General features: G+C 41.7%; 1 protein-coding gene and 1 long non-coding RNA gene across 14 annotated transcripts in view; both read right to left on the bottom strand.

Annotated features, from left to right (window-relative positions):
* PATJ (PATJ crumbs cell polarity complex component) overlaps positions 1-21,692 on the bottom strand; it is a 157,190-nt gene that overhangs the window by 44,612 nt on the left and 90,886 nt on the right. For all 13 annotated transcript variants that reach the window (XM_083447973.1, XM_083447968.1, XM_083447971.1 and 10 more), the window contains exons 28-29: positions 17,397-17,593; positions 9,606-9,697 (exon numbers count right to left, since the gene is read on the bottom strand). In XM_083447973.1, coding sequence (XP_083304099.1) covers positions 9,606-9,697; positions 17,397-17,593 — 289 coding nt within the window. The remainder of the gene's footprint in view (positions 1-9,605; positions 9,698-17,396; positions 17,594-21,692) is intronic.
* Positions 16,092-17,365, bottom strand: LOC310680997. The gene is made up of 2 exons (XR_014513057.1): positions 17,107-17,365; positions 16,092-16,618 (listed from the first exon to the last, which is right to left on the bottom strand). It is a non-coding gene; the product is annotated as an uncharacterized lncRNA (long non-coding RNA).

Raw genomic sequence — 21,692 nt, 5'->3', positions numbered from 1 at the left:
GGGGCTGGCCAGCATACTGTTTTAAGAGGCCTACCTAGAGGCACATCAATTTCCTGCTTATGTTTCCTGCCAATGGCTATTTCCAACCGTGCTTTCAATACTGCTCTCTCCTGTAACGTTTACATAGAACGCTATGCTCCCATCAATTTTTTGTACGGTAATTTTTTATATCAACATCTATTTGCAGCTGCTGGAAGTGCACATTGGAGGGTTTGGAGAGAGGTGTGATCAGTATGCTGATGATACCCAACTATCTTTCTCTGTACAACTGAGCCAGTCGAGGCTGTGCAGGTCTTGGACTGGTGATTAGATACAGAGGTGGGTCAAAGGGGGGCCAATAAGTTGAATATAAATCCTGATAAGGTATAGGTCTGGAAATTGGGGAGGTTTTCTGTTCTGGACAGGTTGCACTCTCGCTGAAAGAACTGGCATGTGACCTGGGAGTGCCATCAGAGCCATTATCACTGGAGGCCCAAGTGACCTTTGCAGCAAGAAGTGACTTTTACCACATTTGGCCTTGCCAAAGTACATAAGAACACAAGAAGAGCCTGCTGGACCAGACCCATGGCTCATCATGCCCAACCAGATGCCTATGGGAAGTCAAAAAGCAGGAGCTGAGGTCAACAGCAGGCACCCAGCTTGTGATTCCCACCAACTGGCATTCAGAAGCTCACAGTGAAACAAGAGACCTCAAGACTAGAGGCGCTTTGTGTGGGGCTGTTCTTGAAGAAAGCTTCACTTTGGGTGGCTACACTTTTATCTGGGGTGTCCTGTCACAAATACGCAATACCAATTCTGAAAGTAATATACAGACTCTCTCTATGTTACCACTTCAAGGTACTCCTATTGACTTACAAAACCCGATACAATCTGGGGAATAGACACCTGGGAGAATTCCTTATCCTGTGTGTACCTGCCTGCTTGTTAAGATCTGGGGAACCCTTCTTAGCTGAGCTATATGGCAACATGGGAAGAAAGCCTCCTCAGTGGTGGCACCTAGTTTGGAACTGCTTGCCCTCTGAGATATGGATGAGGCCTACTCTTTAACCTTTCGATTCTTGCTGAAGACATGGGTATTCGGCCAAGTTTTTGGCGGCCTAAAGTACCAGCACTGATATATTTTTTTATTTGACTGGTTGTAACTATCCACATTGTTTATGGTACTAGTATGATGCATCTGGATTTGTTTTAATTTGTAAGCCCCTCTGGATTTGTATTTGTAATGAAGAACATATAAAAATATTTTAAATGAAGTATAAAACTTTGTAAATTAAAAGGATTACTACGGCTGGTGCTACATTTATATCTCATCTTTCCTCGAAGGAACTCAAGGTGGGGTACATAGTTCTCCGCTCTCCATTTCATCCTCACAACAAGCCGGCAAGCTCAGTTAGGCTGAGAGACTGTGATGGGCCCAAGGTTGCCTGACTGAGTGAGGGATTTGAACCCTGGTTTCTCACGTCCTAGTCTGACACTTTAACCACTATACCACACTGGATTGCCATGTTAAGCCCCCGCAAGTGGCCTAACAAGGACTGATGCATTTTCTTCAAATAACTAGTGATGCAGTGCCTTTTTTCGGGGGGGACGGGACGCAGAGGTACACATACCCCAAAACATTTTGTGAATCTCATGAGGGGCAGTATTTCAATATGAGTAGGAAAATGAGAGTATCCCTAAACATTTTTTTTTGGGGGGGGGGGAAGCATTGTAGTGATGTACTAATATAGTTGATAGAAACAGTTTCTGATTAAGGCCATCAATATTCTACTTTCAACCTCTCATATTCTTGTTTAGCACAAAACTTGATGGGCTGGGCAGCCAGAAATGACAATATTTGAACAATGCATACAGAAGTGCACAGAATATTCTTACAGATAAATGATACTCAGCTGTACTTCACATTTCCAAGAACCTCCCTTTAAAACAGTGCAGCATGTTAAACAGCAATTTTCTAGCTCCTTTTGTTTTCCCAAGCATACAAACCAATTATGATGTAGCTCCTGCTGATGAGAATTAATCAGCATATCTAAAAGCTCCATAACCCCTGGTAATTTCTGTCTGGTGCCAATTTAGGTTCTGCCAGTTGTTGGGTTTAATTTTTTTTTTTTTGAAAAAAATATATAAAACAGCTAATCAGCACAAGTAACAAGGAAATCAGCATAAAGCCTCCGCAGCACTTGATGCAGCCTCTAATGAGGAGATCTGTAAGCAGTGAAACAACTTCAGACATTCTATAAAAGTCCTCTCTTTTGATTTAGGCAGCAAGAAGGCTTTGTGGCGAGTTCTGCACATACAGCAAAGCTATTCCCTTTCCCCAGCCTCTCCTAATCTTAGGGAAGGAGTGTGAAGACCTGCAGTTTAAAGGCTGGGGAGTTGTTGGAAAAGCTTGTGCCTCAGGGGGAAACCAGATATCAGAGCAGCACCTTTGCACAGTAATGTTTAGGAAGGCTTACACAAGTTGTTTCCCCAGTCCTGAAAATAATGATACAGAGTACAGAGAAACGCACGATGTGACAATGCAATGCAGGGTTGCCATTTCCAAAAGAAGTCCTGTGTAGGGCATGATGCATAGTAACTCCACCCTCAAGTGCCCTTTGGATCCTTGACATTGTTCTGAGCAATTTTTAAGCACACCTCTGCCACCTGCCTTTCCTCATCACCATCAAATCTGCACCAGAGGCAATTTTAGAGATGGTAATTTTTATTCATATAAAGCAACTCTCTCTGAGGTAAGAGAAAAAGAAAGAAAGAAAACTAGGTGAAAAGAGGTTGCTGCACATAATCTATTCCTGCTGTGACCGTACATATTCAACACAACTTTAGTCCTGCTTCAAAGGAGGTTGCTTCAAAAGTAATGGCGTGTTTTAAACGGCACCACAGAAAATAAATAAATGGACTTTTGTACTACCATCTCAGCAGCTGTAAAACAGAATATATTTATTTTTACAATGGAAAGTAATGGCAATCTCACTTTCGCGTTAAAGCAGGCCAGTGAGGGGTCCTAAACACAATGTTGGAATTACACTGCATGACAAAAAAAACTCAGCACAAACGCAACCATCTGCCACAGCCTTTCAATTCCCAGTAGTACTATAGTAAAAAAAAAGGTGAATTTCCACATGCACGTTTCTCAAGTTCATAATCAGTTTGTGACTCCCATGTGTAAAATGATGATCACAGACACCAAATGATATAATTTATCTCCAGGTGGAAGTGTGAAAAGCCCCCATCAAAAAGTCCCAGGTTTTAATTCATTTAAAGAAATATGCTGGGGAAAGTGTGTGTATATGCATGTCAGCTAAAGGATCATAATACAATGGATTACATAGGGTTTATTTCAGAAGTACAGGAACACAGGAAGCTGCCTTATACAAAGTCAGATCATTGTTCTATTTACCTCAGTATTATCTACATTGATTGACAGCAGCTCTCAAGGATTTCAGACGGTAAATTTCAGCCCTACCTGAAAATGGCAGTGATAGGACCCAGAAGTCTTCTGCAAACAAAGCAGATGGCCTGCCACAGAGCAGAAAATAGGAGAAACTAAAATTCGAACTGGATCCAGTGGAGATCCTCACAAATGGAAGGAATCCTTCAGTTAATGGCAATGTCCCTTCTGTTTGCAGAAGTGACTAGGAACTTTCTGGTAGAGGCTTCTGCCGACAGAAGGGATGGTGGAGACACTTTTTACTAATTCCTCTTCCTCCTCTCAGTCCCCAGGTCACATCCTGCACTGTTGCAGAGAGTATGTCAATTCTCCAGAGCAGATTTTTCAAGGCCACAGCAGACTGCAGGGAAAAGGGACATCTTGCGAAAATCACTTCTACCCTAACCACTTCCATCTATTGCTGGAGCTCTGCTTTACAGATCTCTGCATCCAACTGCCTATATTCTCAAATTTAACTGTATCTCATTTGCCTACTTTATCATCACAAGTGCCAGCTATTATTATACCCTGTGGCTCAGTATTTTAGACCATACGTATCTGTATAAGGAATACATTGTTAACTATCTACAATATTTGGTTTGTTATTATTTAAATCCTAAGATTTCCACGTATTGTCTTGGAATTTATCAATTCATGCCACATTTTTCAAAGTTACATTTTAACAGCTGTTAAATAGATAGATACTTCATCTAGCTAAACAAGCAAAACAAGGAAGAGCGGCAATCCCATGCTTTAATAAGCTTAAGGTACCGAAGACATTAGGAAAAGAGTTTCTTTTAAGATCAGAGTTTTCTGGTTTACAAAACAAAACAAAAAACACAAAAAAAACTTGGGGCCAACTATGTACACACCATTTTAATACACACAGGTATACAGAATGGAACAAATGACCACACACAATGGTCCTTATGCCTCCTTCAGACCTATCATTCACAAAAAGTACTTTTCGCACATGAAATTTATAATGGTAGAGGCAACCTGAACTCAAGTGACTATTATCAATTTTTATAGTGCTGATTTAATCAAGCTGAGAATACATGTGGCTCCAACGTGGCGATTCACTCTCTCTTTCCAGAGCAGCTAAAACCCCAAAGCTGCTGGAATGCCCTTCCTGAGTCAGGGAGAAAACTGAAATTCCCACTGCCATGACCCTAGCCACTGCTGCTGCTGCTGCTGCCTCCTTCCTTTCCTAAAACTTCCTGAGTTACACCATCAGTAGTGAGAGCAGTTCTTAAGAGATCTAATTCATAACAATTTATGTACTGGTTTACTTTTAAGGCAAGTAGGACAAAACTCCCCCCCCTCATACCTTCTGATATATAAAGGTTTGATTCCACTCTTCCTGGTTTTAAGATATTTTCTGTTCTGTTCTTAACCCAGTTTATTTTTAAATTTAATGTTTATGTTGATCTTATGATCTTATGTTGATCTTATGATATATTATGTTAATATTATATGGTGCTTTTTCTGGGGGTACACATACCCCCAGAAAAAATTCAAGTATCTGTTATACTCTTGTCTAAATAACTGGAAGGGGGGAAGAGAGAACCGCAATTCCTATGCAAAACTAACCATTCTTTATCATTGGCCTCATTTTATATTTATTTAAATAAACCAATCCAATCTTTTTGCAGAGCAGGGCAATCGCCAACCCCAGTTGGATCCAGTTTCATATATGATTTTTCTACTGTCTGAGCAGCTTTTCCCAGACACATTTTCAAATGCAATTAAGTAATGAAGAGTGAGTTGCTGTACACGACATTTAATTTCAGTAACTGAGAAAAGTAAGAGGCTGAAAGCAAGATCATTAATCTCTCCCCTGGTTGCCTTGCACTGCCAAGGATAACAACTAATTTTTCATTTTACTAGGTCTGCTCTTCAACCATAGTCACATATGGTCAAACTTACCAAGACTTTAAGATCCAGACTCTAAGGTTGATTTTCACTTACAAAGTATATGGAGCATAGATTTAGTCACTGCTTATATTTCTTAGAAAGCAGGGTCAGTAACAAATAGTGGGTACCAGAATCAAACTTCAGAATTCATAGGGTTGCCATATTTCAAAAAGTAAAAACCAGGAAACCCCAAAAGTTGTTGTGTTTTTTAGGAAACCTCCAAAATTGTTCAGCTTTTTTTTTTTTTTACAAAAATGCCGAAAAGAAAAGGAACCCTCCTCCCCCGGATGTCAATTTCCCCCTGACCTATACTACACAAGAAACCAAGGATGGAGGTGGTTTCATTTTCACTCTTGATCACCAGTATAGATGAACACAATTCTGAGATGGGGATGAGGCTACCGCTCTGGCTACAAACCAGCGTGAAACGTATAAAATACACATTAAAAATTGACATGCATCTACAGAAATAGCTGGTGCATGATGGCTTTCAGAATACTGTACTGCAAAATCTGATAAATGGCTGAACACGTAATAGAAAACCATAATGTTAACTGCATAGGCAACAGATTTTAACAGTGACTGGCACATGCCACAGCCAAACTAAATCTGTTTGCCTTGAGGGGGAAACCATTCCATAATATCCAACTAAGAAGAGAGAATCTGAACAAGTGATAGTCTTCAAATCCTAAAACTGGGAAACACATTTCCATGTTAATTCTGTAGTTGGTTGCCACAGGACATCAAAGCTTGCTTTAAAAAAGGTGTTGTTTTTTTACATACAGCAATAGCCTCCTCACAAAATTGTCCCAATGGTGTTTACATCAACACTGTAAGCTAAGCCAATATTAAGATCCCTGCCTTACAGATGTGATAAGGGCAGAGTAAAGTGAAGCCTTTTAGTAAGTTCATGCCTGCGGTGATATAGATCAGCCAAAGGTAAGGTCTGGGAGAGATTAAAGGACATGCTTAATTGTTTGTTTGGTTGGCTGGTGTTCCTAGCGAACTTAAGTCCTCTATACATCCTACAATATTTCACCTCTCAGTTCCTTCTCCATTCACCATATTCCCATGCCTCTCATGTATAGTCTAATTTCTTTCCCCAGACTCTTTCAAAATGTCATACCAGATCATATACAAAACTATGCTTCAAAAAATGCTTTCCACGTCTATCAGGCTTGTCCGCTGCCTACCTTTACCCTGTGGCAGCCGACCTATTTGCATTCCACAGATGAGGCATCCCATCTGCAATGTGAGCTGTTTTGCTACCAGCCAAAGTGATGACAAAAGTCCTCAAATGGTCTTCCTTGCAGTGAACCAACCAACCAGTTTGCCATTTGTTCCCCAGTCACACTATCAGTAAAGGCCAAATAATAATAACATGGATCCTAAGAATTGCTAGTGGTGTTCTCACATAGCAGAATGGACTTTCCTGTCTAATTGCATTCCCTCATCTTCCTGGAAAACCTCTCCTGAGGGTCAGTGAGACCCTTCAGAATGGTGTTTGATTCAACACAGGGTTTGGCACTTTCAAAAATTGATAGAAAATGGAGACCTCCTGGTCTTCTCTCTCCTTCTCCATTTCCACACAAACACAAGCATCTTTCACTTGCACCAGGGCATCATTACATCCAAACCAACGTGTCACAAATACTTTTTTCTTCACTTAAAAATCTGCTGGGCACTCTACCTTCTTAAAAGATCGAATAAAACAATAGTCCCAGCCACAGGTCTAAAATCTAATTAAGCAGTACGCTAAAAGCTGAACTGAACACACAGTCAGCAAAGCTTATTGTAGCAGTAAAAGCAAAATATGGGTTTAGTAACTAAGCCGGATTCCAATCCTGTAGAGCAGGGATGGAGAAACCCTTTTCAGCCAAAAAGCCACATCCCCTTGGGAGCAACTTTCTGAGGGCCACATGCTATTGATGGCTGACAAAAAAGCAGACAGGGCAAGTGATTATACAGCCACTGAAAAGTCAGAGGTTTATAAACATGTGCCTCTCCATCCAGACAAGCAAGGACACATTCCTTGCGTGGCTTGGGGAGGAGGCCTGTGTGGAGGAGAGGGCCAGATAGAGGCCTAGAGAGCCACATTTGGCTACCAGGCCTCAGATCCCTCACCCCTAGAACCCATGGCATGGGGTGAAGCACCTGCCTCAAGCGGTGGAAGTCCAAGAGAACTTCTGGCATGCAGCGTTGCTGCTCATCCTCCCCACCCCTGGTGGAGAAGCTGAGTGAGTGGCAACACTATGAGGAGCACCCTGGCTGCCACCAAATACAGTGAGAGCTGGGACACGGTAGCAGTGGAAGTCGGGCATGGCAGAGGGGCAGGAGGGGCATCTCCCATTTTGCCTCAGGTGGGGAAACAGGACAGGCCGCCCATGAGGAAATGATGGCTTTCCTGTTTGTTGCCAGCTTGAATTACTTTCCTTGCTTTAAAGAACTGCCCAGGGACTGGAATGGCAAGGACAAGAGCTAAAGAGAGATGTACTCCTAAGGTCAGCAGGCCTTTCTCTTCTAGCACCTGCTTTCTCTCATATCATGCCAATGCTACCTTGTCTTTCCTCCTTTCTGCTTGTGTAATATACACAAATTAAAAAAACCAAACCTGGTCATTCAGTTGCTAGGCAATTGCCTCCTGTGCTCTCTTATCACTTCTGGGACCACCCAGCAGCATAGACATTAATGCACCAACCCAACTGAGCTTGCATAAATGAGAGTAGCAGATCCACCTGTAAGGAGCTCTTTCAAAAGGTTAAGATGCCACCAGCCGGATTCTTGGCAAGGAAAGAGAAACAGGAGGGATCCATTAAAAAATGAGCCCCCTGAGCCTCTCCTTGAACAGCTGATTGGCGGGGTCTTTCAGAAAGGTCTCCATGTGTACAACCCCAACTATCTGATTTGAAAGGTTATCCGCCTGCACAGGACCTGTTTATGCACACAATTCCCCATCCAGCTGAGGCCATGGAAATGGAAACCTTCTTTTGAACACAGTATACCTGCTGGCTAGAGTACAGTGATTGCCTTGCTTTTAACTGAATGGATATATGTAATAATCAAAATATGGCAACAAAGGCATATAAATGACATGCACACAAATTGGCCTCGTGGATTTCATCCAAGGAGTCTCCAGACTGGGGGTGGGGAGCCTTTTTTCTCTTGAATGCTGCATTCCCTTTAGGGCTAAAGTCAGGGGCCACATGGCTGCAGTAGGCAGAGTCCCCCTCCCCCTTTTCTGTCTCCAACTGACTTCTCCCTCCCCCTTCTTTCTAGTCCAATGGGCTGCTGAGGGAGGGACTTTGGTTCTTGCCAGAGGCCTGAACTAACCACAGAGGGCTTTACCATTTTCCTTCCACCTTCTTCATCTCCCCCAACCTCATTTCTCCTCTCCCACCCACCTTCTGTCCCCTGGGCTCCCCCCAATCACATGAAATTAGGTAAAAGGCTGCAGGTTCCCCATTTCTGTTCCAAACTGGAGCAACTGTGTACTGATTTAGGTTTAGATAATTCCGCCTCCCCCCATGGTGTCAGGGTATTTTCATGTCGTTTCCAGTTCCAGGATCTCTCTACTTCTCCACAGCAAGCCAGACATATGGCCTAGACCAGTGGATAAGGGAGTTGTAGCTGTCCAGATATAGCCATGCTCCTACTCCCATTAACCCAAGCCAGTGTGGTCAAAGGTGAGGAACGATTCAAGTTGGAGTCCAGTGATATATGGAGAGCCACAGCTTCACCACCTCTGAATCAGGCTTGGCTTATATGGGAAGAATTTCCTGCTTTTGCAGTCATGAAATACATATGAAAAAGGCGAGAGTCTGCTCTCATTTAGTTGTTTTCCCTTCCTACTTGGATCCTGAATTGTTCAAGGAAGTGACACAATATCCAGTTAGTTTAATATTGTCCGTAAAACTGAATAAGAGCACCTTGCTCTGTTTTACTTGGATTGCCTTCTACCAAACCACCTTACGCTCTGTTCTAATCTATCACACTGGTCTTCCATGACTTGCTAAAATGTGAAAGTGATTTAATTTCAAGGCATTGACATATCAGTTTTCAGTAGACTCAGATGAGGGCACCACCAGAATGAGAGGTTACATCATGGGGAAAAATGAAAGAAAGGGAACTGTGTGACAAATGGAGCACACTTCAGCAGCCCTCAATTTCATTTGAATACTGAATCTTTCTCATTTTGCGGCTCCCCCAAGTTCAGGCCACTAATGATGAGCACAAGAGTTAATGACTATGCCATTCTTACCGTATAAATACCAGCTTGACCTTTGATGGTGCCGTCTTAATGATTGCAGAAGCATTCTGGTGACTTCTTCCATACAATATCTGGTTATTTATCTGTTTTATGAAGAACATTTGAGACAGTTACAAATTAAACAGTAACAAAAGGTTAAGTATTGTTTTCTAATTTTATTACACCATCAATAACTCTGAAGGAAACATCCTAACCTTCTTTTATGAAGCTTATCTTCAATAGCAAGAAAGGAGAAAGTGAAGGAGGGATTGTTTTTGTTGTTTGATTACCCTTGATTGCTCTTGGAGGAAGCTGATTTTCTAGGTCCATTTCCTACAGGGTTCAGGCCCAGTTTTGGCATAGAAATTGCTTTGACCTCTGTTGGGAGATGGCCAGGAGAAATGTGTCTCTTATTCTCCTCAATCTCTCAGCAGCTTTTGATACCACTGACCATGAAATCCTTCTGGAGCGGCTGTCTGAGTTATGGGTGGGTGGCATCATTTTACAATGGTTCTGGTCCTACTGAAGCTCAATCCAGAGACTGAGACACTGTTAGTGGACAGTTCCCTAGACCAGATGCATGGGAGGTTGCCTGCTCTTAATGGGGTTATACTCCCTCCTTTGCTGTCAGCATGAGGCTCAGGTGGCCCAGCTGTGCCCCTATCAGGACAAGAACAGCCTAAGTACTCTTGTCTATGCTCCAGTAACCTCTAGGTTAGATTACTGCAACTTGTTATATGTAGGGCTGGCTCTGAAGATGGTTCAGAAACTTCAGCTGACGCAGAATTTGGTGGCCAAGCTGCACACTGGGGCAAGATGGTTTGAACATATTATACTGCTCCTAGCCTGACTGCACTGGCACTACCAACCTTACTGTTCACTTTTGAAACATGATCACTTATAAACACCATCTCCAACTCCTCAAAAGATTCCATCAATGGTGTCTCCAATAAAATTTACACATCACTTGGGAAGACAGGTGAACTAATACCAGTGTACTGGAAGAAGCAAAGTGTCAAAGCAATGATTCTTCTACATCAACTTCGTTGGACTCGTCATGTTGTTCGGATGTCTGATTATTGTCTTCCAAAGAAACTACTCTATTCTGAGCTAAAAAATGGAAAGCGTAATGCTGGTGGTCAACAAAAGAGGTTTAAAGACTCTCTCAAGGCATATCTTTAAAAATGTAGTATAAACACTGACAATTGGGAAACACTGGCCTGTGAGCGCTCCAACTGGAGAACAGCCTATACCAAAGGTGTCATGAACGTTGAAGATGCTCAAACTCAGGGCAAAAGGGAGAAATGATCTAAGAGGAAGGCATGGTGAGGCAAACCCTCACCATGATCAACTCCCACCCAGAAACCTATGTCCCCACTGTGGAAGGACGTGTGGATCCAGAATTGGCCTTCACAATCACCTATGGACACACTTTTAAGACTGTGTTCACGGAAGACAATCTTACTCCACTACGAGTGATCACCAAAGCAGATGAAAGAAGCACTGGCTGACAATTAGTTTCTGAACCCAACGAAGTGATGGTTTTGACCTATAAAGCCTTAAACGCTTCAGAACCAAAATACCTCAAGGACCAACCCTACCCATATGAACTGACCTGGATCCTGCGATCATGCCTCCTCCATGAGAGGTCTAAGGGTAGCAACATGGGCCTTTTCTGCAGTAGCTCCTCATTTGTGGAATGCTCTCCCCAGGGAGGCTCACCTGGTGCCTTAATTATATATCTTTAGGTGCCAGGCAAAAAAATTTCTCTTCAACCAGGCCTTTGACTGAAAACATTCTAAATGTTAAACGTGTTTATGGGAGGAGACTTATTTTCATTTTATTATGTATTTTATATTCTCATTCTGCATTTTTAGTCTGGCATTAGCTACCCATGTGGGCAAGGATGGTTATCAATTGGAATAATTACGCCACAACAACCTTGGGAGTTAAGTTCAGTTGCATTAACATAGTTTGCACTGTCTACCACTTCAAACAAAGCTACAGAATGAAAGAGAGATAAAAACTGCACACACTGTAGAATTGAGGCAGTAGAAATCCCATTTCCTGTGAACCTATTACAGTGTCAAATCATATCAGACTTTTACTTTACATTACTCTTTTTCCCTTTCAGAAGCACAGATCAGTATTCTACAGGAGTCTTTTTAAAGCACAACTGCATTTTAGTAAGATATTGTGCAAAAATGCATGAAGGGCGAAAACAGGCAGTGCTAACCTCCATCTGCCTATTGTCACAGAAGTCTGTCTCCATGTGAAGAAGGCAGCCCTGCAAATGAAGCAAGATTGAGCTTTCCCTTACAAAACTTGTGCATTTAAGCAACTTAACTGTTTTTCTCCAATTGTTAACAGCTGGAATGCATCATCACAAATTGCTAAGCTCCCAGCTGTGTATTACAGTCCATTTTGCAAATTATGTTAGATACCATCTACCATGCCATGCCATGAATATCCCATGAACAGCAAGGTAACACCTACCTGCTAGATCATACCAGTGCTCAGTCTACTCAAGCTCTAACAGCTGCTCTGAGCTGACACTACTGGACAGTCATAAGTTGGCAACTCGACACAGCTGTTGAGTGCCTCAGTGTTGGATTTCAGGGTGCGGACATTTCCAGTAACAACCATAAGTATAGATCTATGCTTGTAGAATGCAACCAGTGTGGGTTATTGGTTAGACTGCCGGGCTGGGACCTGAAAGACCTCGGTTCAAATCCCCACTCAGCCATGAAGTTTACCAAGTTATTCTTGGGCCAGTCACTGTCTCTCAGCCTTTCCTACCTCTCTGGGCTTTTGTGAAGATAACACAGAAGAAAACTGTATATGACTATAGCTCCTTGGAGGATAGATGGGATATAAGCATAGTAATAATAAGCAAATCTACTGATTTTTAACTGTAACTTTATAAATCATAAACACAAACCCAACCTGCGGCTTCTCTCCCCTTCCCACAAACTAATAAAAACCTCCAATTGCATAGTTTTCCTTACAGGCTTCAATGTAGGGATAGGAAAGAACCATGACTTACTGTAATGACAAAATCTGCTGCTCTAGGCTCATTACGAGAAACACAGATAAACGGGAGGGAGGTCACGGAGGAAGAGCAAAGCTCAAGGGAGAGTAAGATAAATAAATGGAACTACCAGCTAGGGAACTAGAGTGGCTAAATTATTAACAAAGCCTAAAATAACATTTAACACAAGGAAAGCCTTAACAGGCAGCAATTTCTTTGTGGTGGGAGGGTGACATCATAAATATTTCGCAGAAGGTGGACGAGGTACAGAAGGTAATGGAAACTAACGAGTGAAATTTAAGGTAGAGGAAATTACAGCTACGTGTCAGGATGTGGAAGGGGTTTGGGCCGGAGAATTGTCTCCAGAGGAAAATGATGTTTTTCTTCTTCTTCCTTTTTTAAAAAGCCCCCACTCCATTTAGGCTGAGAACTCAAGAAAACTTATTGACTTCTGAGAGGAACATAGGAAGCTGCCTTAAGCTGAACTGGACCATTGGTCCATCCTGTCTCAACACTGCCTACCTGCTAGTGGCTCTCCAGTGTATCAGGTAGAGTACCAGATACCCTTACCTGATTACACCTGGGGCCTTCTGAATGCAAAGGAGATGCTCTACCACTGAGTTATGGTCCCTTCCCTTCCTGGATAATTGGCCGTGCTGGCTGTGGAATTGGGGGTCCGGACAACATCTAGAGGGCCACAGATTCCCCCCCCATTGTTTTCTTTGTCTTTATTTTCCAAGAGTATGCAGCACACCTATGTTTTAAGTTGATCACATTTCATTAGTGTGACCATTCCAGCTGAAAGACCACAAGCAGTTCTGCCAGCAAAAATTAATATTATTCAAGCTCAACAGATAAGCCAAATATAATTAAATGGATTTAAAAGCAGTATGCTTTTTTAAAAAATAATGGAAGGTTGGTCAAAATAATTTTTCCATTTTTTTATTACCCTGTCTAGTTACTTCCTTATAAACAGAACATATTCATCCTCTTTGTCAAAAGAAGTCCTTCTCAAAATGATTTGTACTCAGCATGTTCCTATACCATGGTGATAACTTATCTATTAAAATCCAGCTGATACAGAAATGCACAATAGCAGCTGAAATGTCAGGAAGTTTGGTGTTGAAAGTGGATTACAAATGCTGGATTTCCAATAATGTAGGGCCAGCAGCACCCCAAGTTCAGCAATCAATCTGAATGAGGTGTTTGGTCAATATGATAGATCTTTCTGTTATTACTCACTTCCAGCAGAGGAGATATCATTCTAAAATGGTTCAGGTTCTAAAAACCGAACAAACAACTAGGTTTCCCTCTGCATTGCAGGGCAAAGCTCCCGAATTGTTCAGATGGAATTCAAAACTAGAAGTCTCCTGCTGATGAGCATCCTGATGAGTATCTGAATAGATGCGCCTTTGGGTTCATCAATCAGAATTCCTATTCTCTTATGACTGATTGGTTTAAAAAGCCTAAGGTGGTGTGAGATATTTGATGCCAGTGTAAATTCTTATTCTTTTCTAGTAGGCTTCATTCAGTGCTGCCACCAGCTTCTGGTTCATTGTGTGAAAACAGATCTAAGCTACATGGACCTGGGCTTTGGGTTCCTCAATTAAACCAAGAATACTAATTAATAATAATAAATGAATCTTCTTTACAGTATGCAACCCTTTGACTAGATCAGGGACAGAGAATCTGCAACTCCCATCATCCCTAACAATTAACCATGCTGCCTGGGGCAAATGGAGTCCAACAGGTTGCTCACTGCTGATCTAGATGAAACACTTATTCATTTATAAGCTGAGTAGAATTTGTACCTACCACAGACAATGATTCTCACATGGAAGCTCTTCACCCTCAGTTTCAGGGGAATATGGTCAGGAGAAGACATTTAAGCCTCCACTTCTCTATTATTATTTTGTAGCCCTCAGCTTTAACTGCACAGTAAAATAGGTCCCAAACTGAGCCTCATATTAATCCCTGCTACAAACTGTCTTCTCCTTACCTAACTGATCATTTTTTTTGCTCCCCACTAGCAAAAAATTCATATTGGGGGATAAGCAATTTTAAGATTTGACTCTATTTAGTTAATTTTAAAAGTTCATGTGAGTAATGGTCAGTCATCTCCTCTGTTCTGGGTATGAAGACAATGTTATATCTGTCCAGAGTTTAAACCTTATAGTGAAAGAATCTCATCCTGTTGAAATATGAAACATCACAGGAATTGAAGGAGATGCCAAATTTGCCTGTCACATTTTCATGAGTGAAACAGACTTTTAATAGTTTTTCATTCCAGCAGAGAGAAAGGCAACAATATTTTACATCAAAACAAATCTACACATTATGTCAGAAGCATGTAATTAGAGGATCCCTAGGCACTGACAAATGTTTAGATTGTTTTCGCATTTCCTCAGGCATCCTTTTTTATTTTGCCAAAGCTGTGAAGTCACCAAGTAGGAAATACTGCATTAAAATACAAATTATTACTGTGAGATATAACGTTCTTGTATCATCTTCTTCTTCACCTATAACTACTATTTACTTCCTATTCATGGGGTACATGCAAGTATTCACACTACCTCACATATATTACCCCAGTAATGATTACAATGGCCCAGTAAGGTAGGTTAGCATTAGGCTTCTGGGCAGATGGGGACTGAAGATGAGAGAAGAATGGTTTCTCTAAGTCCACCTAGTGAGTTTGTGGCTAAGGTGGGAGAGACCTAGCTCAGTGGAAGCAGGCAGGCTTTGCATGCAGAAGGTCCTAAGTGAAATCTTTGGCATTTCCTGTTAAGAGGCTCAAGCAACAAGGTTGGGGAAAACCTGCTGGAGGCCCAGGAGAGCTAGTAAAAGTCAGAGTCAGAAGGTTGGGGAACCTTTGTCCAGCGGGTCAAATCCTCTGAGGGCACCTGTTGTATGATATTAGGTGGATTCAAGCCCACTGGACAAAAACATGGGGACTTGCCTTTAGTGAATTGAAACAGCAGCAAATGCAGGTCGCATCGCAAAGGATGTCAGGACTTCACTTCAGGTCATAAGCTCCAAATTGTTTATTAGAGGTGGAAATTTCATTCAGTGCTGTTTAAGAAGAGTTTGGATTTGATACCCCGCTTTATCACTACCCGAAGGAGTCTCAAAGCTGCTAACATTCTCCTTTCCCTTCCTCCTCCACAACAAACACTCTGTGAGGTGAGTGGGGCTGAGAGACTTCAGAGAAGTGTGACTAGCCGAGGTCACCCAGCAGCTGCGTGTGGAGGAGCGGAGACACGAACCCGACTCACCAGATTACGAGACTACCACTCTTAACCACTACACCACACTGGCTCTCTGCATTCCATGCTGACTGCATGTCCCCACTGCCTTTGGCATGAATTGGCTCCACCCAAAAGCAAGATTTGCATTTGGCCCTGAATTTAAACAGTGTCAAGTGCAAGCCCCACTGCCAGCAAACACTTGCACCCTCCCAAATAACAACAACAACAACATTTTATTTATACCCCACCCATCTGGCTGGGCCACCCCAGCCACTCTGGGTGGCCCCCAACACACATAAAAACACAAGAAAACATCAAACAATTCTTCCCTGGTAGATGTGACCACCCCAAACAGGGTTTACTTGGTGTCATATGATGTCACATGAGTGACAAGTAGGTGTGGCTATCCAAAAACAGCCATATGAGCCGAACTGCCTGGCCTGGTGGGTCTAATCTGGCCCACGGGCTGGTGGCTTACCACCCCTGGGGTAGACAATACAGATGTAGGTGAACAAATAATCTCACTTGGTATAAGGCACATTCCTATGCTCTTAGCCATGAATTTGTCAGCTCACACTCACAGCCAACAGCTCTTTTAAACTCTTGCAATTAATTTGACTTTTCCTTTGGAATCCTATGTAACTAGGGGACTGCATAGAATGGGCGCATCTCTCTCTGGCCACTGGATGTACAATCAATGAAATCTTATGGCAATCCCTTCCTCTTTGACCAACAGTAGCCCCCATCTAAACTCTGTGGTGCCTCGCAAGACGAAAAGAATCCGTTCCGCGAGTCTCTTCGTCTTGCGGTTTTTTCGTCTTGCGAAGCAAGCCCATTAGCGGATTAGCGCTATTAGCGGTTTAGCGGCTATTAAAGGCTTAAGGGATTAGCAGATTAGCTGCTAAAAGGCTATTAGTGGCTATTAAAGGCTTAAGGGATTAGCGGATTAGCTGCTAAAAGGCTATTAGCGGCTTAGATCAGCTGATAAGCGGCTTAGATCAGCTGTTAAGCGGCTTAGCATCAGCTGTTAAGCGGCTTAACGAACAGCTGTTAAGCGGCTTAGGGGCTTGGGAAAAAGGGGGGGGGGAGGGGAAAAAAAACCCAGGAATCGCAAGACATTTTCGTCTTGCGAAGCAAGCCCATAGCAAATTCGTTTTGCGAAGCACCTCCAAAACGGAAAACCCTTTCTTCTAGCGGGTTTTCCGTCTTGCAAGGCATTCGTCTTGCGGGGCACCACTGTATACCACACTTTAGCTTGCTTACTAAGCTTTCAAATCACTGGACCAGTTGAAGTCAAGTTGTATGTACAATAGCCGCTCCAAATAAAAGATTCTTTTCTGGAAGAATTATTATAAGTGGCTCCACCCATGTGAAAATGTTTCATAGGATTCAGTCTCTTGAGAGACCAATCTTAAAAAAACTGGGGTGAGTCATAGGATCTGAATCACTTCTTTGAAGCTGGGATGGTAGTTCTGTTGCATCATTAGTTTGAATTCAACAGTGGGTTCCATTGATTACTCTTACCTCTAAAAGTTCATCTCCAGTGTGCAATCTTCCATCTCTCCCTGCAGGGCCATCTGTACTGATGCCCACGACAAAGATGCTCATGCGAGACCTGTCCTTATTGCCCGCCAGGCTGAGTCCAAGTCCATTCTTGTCCTTTTCAAGTTCAATAATGTGCAATTCCCCGGGCAGATCTGCATATCTTTGCCTGATTTTTTCTATTAAAGAAGAGAGACAAACACATACTTAAGAAAGTATTTTCAGTGCAACTCATTGGTTTGTTCCATTCGTTTCCTGAGCTTCTAGTTTTGCAATTTAGTCACGCAATACTAAAAAGGTAGCATATTATGGATGAATTCTGCATACTGTCCCTTTATGTACTGCATCAGCCCATGCCGACCCCAATATGCCTCGTATTTTATACCACAGGAGTGCTTTGTTCCACAACATTTTAAGTCCTAGTTTCTTTAAAAAAAAAAAAGCCCAGACTGAACTATTGTTTGAAAGTGGCATCCAATAACAGCACAAGGTGAAAGCAATTAATCCATTCAAAGGAAAGAAATGAGATCATGAATATAGAACTGTACATTAAGCCTGCATCACTGTCAGAGGTACAACTGTTCCACTGGGAGACTAGGTTAGCAGTACTGTACAATGTTAACTGCGAACAGTAAATGTTTCTATAGCAACAGCAGACCAAAGAACAGCTTGACAGAGGAGTAACTATCAAATTAAAGGACAGACATTGCTATCAAACCACAGGACAATGTTTCAATAGTTGAAAACTAATTCAGCATTTACAACCTGAAATTATCACACCATCTATTTTGCATCCATTCGTGTCTAGAGAAAGAAAAATTCGTCCTTAAAAAACAAGAACAACTTGCTTACTATGAAATAGCATGGTGTGGAGCAGCTAGTATTTCTATTTTCGTGTGTGTGTGTGTGTGTGTGTGTGTGTGTTTACATTGGAAGAAGGTGTGAGGGTGTGTGTTTGGGTCAGGATACACTGTGGCTCTTCTGCTTTGGCAGGCCTGCAGCAAATCCAAGCCAACTATGTAAATAAATGCATACATAAACAAATGCTTTTATGCAGTAGTTTAGATATTCAGATGCTTCTTTCTCTTACACACACACACTGGTTGATTATGTTTTAATGACTTTTAAGATTATATGTTGTGGTTTGTTTTGTTTGTTTATTTAATCGGTCCCCTCAAGGCTACTTTTAAGAACCAAAAGTTGGGATAAAGGATTTTATAAATATAATTATTGCAATTGCTGTATTCTGTAGGCCATTGCAGTTACCCCCATGCTGCTTGTAAGTGTGTGTTGGGGGAAGAATAATATTGAACATCTAGTGGCATGCCTAATTTCATCCAGTGACAGTGGCAAGATTTGAAACGGGACTTAGGACTCAGCTACACAGCTGCAAATAAAACGTCTTAAGTTCAATATACAATATGACACTAGAAGGTGATGGTGAGCCTTATGGAAAATTCAATGTATTTTTTCTAAAAAAAATACATTCAAGTATTTTCAGAACGGTTTTTATATGTGTGTAGCTTCCACCTCTATTTAGGTTTGCAACCTGTACTCAGCTGTATCAGCTGGGAAAACAGCTACGAAGCTGGCTATCAATTTTGAGAGTTTGCTACATTTTTCTTAAATGGATGATTAGGTCAATCATGGAGGATACAAAACTTAGAAAGAGTAAGCTTATTTTAATGACCAAATGGACATATGCAGGCGTGAAACCCCTGGAAGCATGGGACAGCTCACCCCTCAATGAGAAAGGTATTTCTTGCTCCTCACTGTTTAGTCTACTGAATGGAAGGAAATTAAGATAAATAGTACACTGTCACAGTGAACGATACCAGATGATGGGCCCCTGGAAAGAAATAGGAAAGAGGAAACCAAATGACTGAACTCATCTGTACTACAAAGAGTGTGGAAGATCTCTCAGGCTGAATGTGGACCGAGACACAAGGATCAGATGAATGCCTGCCACTTGTTTCTTCTTGTCCCCTACCCTTCTATATGTGCAAAAGTGCTCAGGTTTTCAATTGCTTATAAAGAGCCTTGCCATAGGCTGTGCAGTTGTTGCTCATTTGTTCAGCGGAAACAAGACGTTTCCCTAAAACCCAATGGCTTTATTGTGCTTGTTCAGAACTCAAATGACACTACAGGATTCAGGTATTTCTCTACCTAGTTTATCTATTGCTCTCGTAATCCGTATGAAGAATACAATTGTGCACAATAGTCTAGTGACTAGACCATGAAAATGCACTGGGGTGAACTTTTTGTATTGCTAGCAATGTCTTACCACTTCCCTACACACCTCTGCGATTTGGCTGTTTGTTTGTCTGGTGTGTGTGAGCGCGTAAATGTCATTGGTACCCATGTGATTTATTGATGTGCTAACTTAACTCTGAAGCATCGTGGCAAACATACCACATCTATCTGTTTGATGCCTCTTGTTTGTTTCCTATTCAACTGCTCGTTCTTGCTTTTTTCAACCTCTTCTCCCCAAATCTGTTCTGCTGTTTTGGAAAACTTTGGGGGTTTTTGTTTTTGAAATGTTTAAAATTCCTGGCATACAACTTCCATGCAGAAGGATCTATCCAGCCACATCTCCCCAAACAACAAGGCTGAAAACAGCAGCATGGCAAGGCTAGTGACTCTTCCCCTGAAATACTACGTGCCGATCAGATATTGTTTTATTTAAATAATATCCCACCTTTCCACTTACAAAATGTTGACAAGGCTCCCAACAACACAATAATTAACAGCAGCAGCAATTAAAAAGAAAAGAAAAGAAGCATAAAAGCAGGAACAGTAAACTGTGGGTATATTAACAGTTGATACAGCAATGGAATTCTCTAATAAAAAGCTTGGGAAACTTAGCATTTTTACACAGCACCTAAAAGTTAAAAAAATCAAATACACCAGGGGCAGGGGGTTGGAGCTTTCCACAACTGAGGTGCCACTATCAATATACCAGCATCTTTGATCATCATCTGACTCTTTTGGGAAAGCACTTGGAAATGGTTCTCAAAATAGATCTTAAGGAATTGGAAGATTCATACAGTTTAGAGATAATGGGCTACATTGCTGGATCAGGGCTGCTGTGAACACAGTGCTAAAAATAACATATATTTTCTCCTGAACTTTGGAAAGTCCTCAGCTGCATCTTACCTCAATGGAATTACTGCTTCCATTGAAACATCTTGGAGCGAAAGCCAAGACTGAGGGGGAGGGTTTTTCTTCCTTTTTTAAAAAAAAAATGGAACTTGAAGATGGATTCAAAATGCATTTATGTGTATCACTTGCTATTTCTCTAGCTAATAACTCTCCACACAGCACGACACAATTGATCTAACTGCCTTGATTAAAATGTGTTACATGCAAAGTTATATTAGAGGACCTTCTGTGACATGTAATTTAATAACTAATAGTATGCGTTTGGGGGGGGTTATTTGGTTGTACGTCAGTGAGCAACGCACATTTAATTCTATGTGCCTGAATTCAACAAACACCACTGAAAGCCTGTATTAAGAGCTCAGCTATGGACTTGTATATAATGATGTTAATAAACTAGTTGTTTACGAACTCTGGTGTGGAGTCTGAATTCAATACTCTATTGAACAGGCAAAATATGTACAAATGTTTTTAACACAAGCCTAATGTTCCGTCTAAAATAAGCCTCGGAAAAATTAAAGAAAAAATAGACGGATGCTGCTAATACATTTACACACTTGAAAGAAGCAGGGCACGGCTAGCTTAATTTTTCTATTTGCCCAGTATCAGAAAAAAAAGTTGGATGGCATAAATAAATGAGAAAAAAGATAGTCCCCTGCCCGCTCCTCCCTGTACTCTTCTCCTATTCAATCCTTGAGTTTCTTTTAGCCATCCCGCTCTATTTCATAGTCTGAGAGGCAGCAAGCACAGAGGACAGAGCCTGATAGTCACACAATGGCATAGGAAAGTAGTGGTGTAGAATGCAGGTATTGGCATTCTAATCTGCAGGGGCAAGAAAGGCAATGCATACGGAATGAGGAAGTGTAAACCAAGGGAAAGCTGCAGGTAGACACTCTGCTCACTGAGATAGGACTCGAGCAATCAGAAGGAAAACTGAAACCACTTTCTGGCCATTTCTTCACTCACTCAGCCAGCACATATCAACTTGTGTATATTGTAGTAGTATGCAATGTGTAGAAATCTGCACACAAATAAGATTTCTTTCTTCCTCCCCCCAAAGAAAAAATTGAGTAAGCACTTGTGTGACGGACTATACTAATTACAAAAACAAAGCTACAT

The sequence above is a fragment of the Podarcis tiliguerta genome, assembly GCF_965153285.1.
Source record: "Podarcis tiliguerta genome assembly, chromosome: 6".
NCBI lineage: Eukaryota > Metazoa > Chordata > Lepidosauria > Squamata > Lacertidae > Podarcis > Podarcis tiliguerta.
Note: the sequence above shows the minus strand (reverse complement) of the source record. Positions and strands in the feature narration are given on the sequence as shown.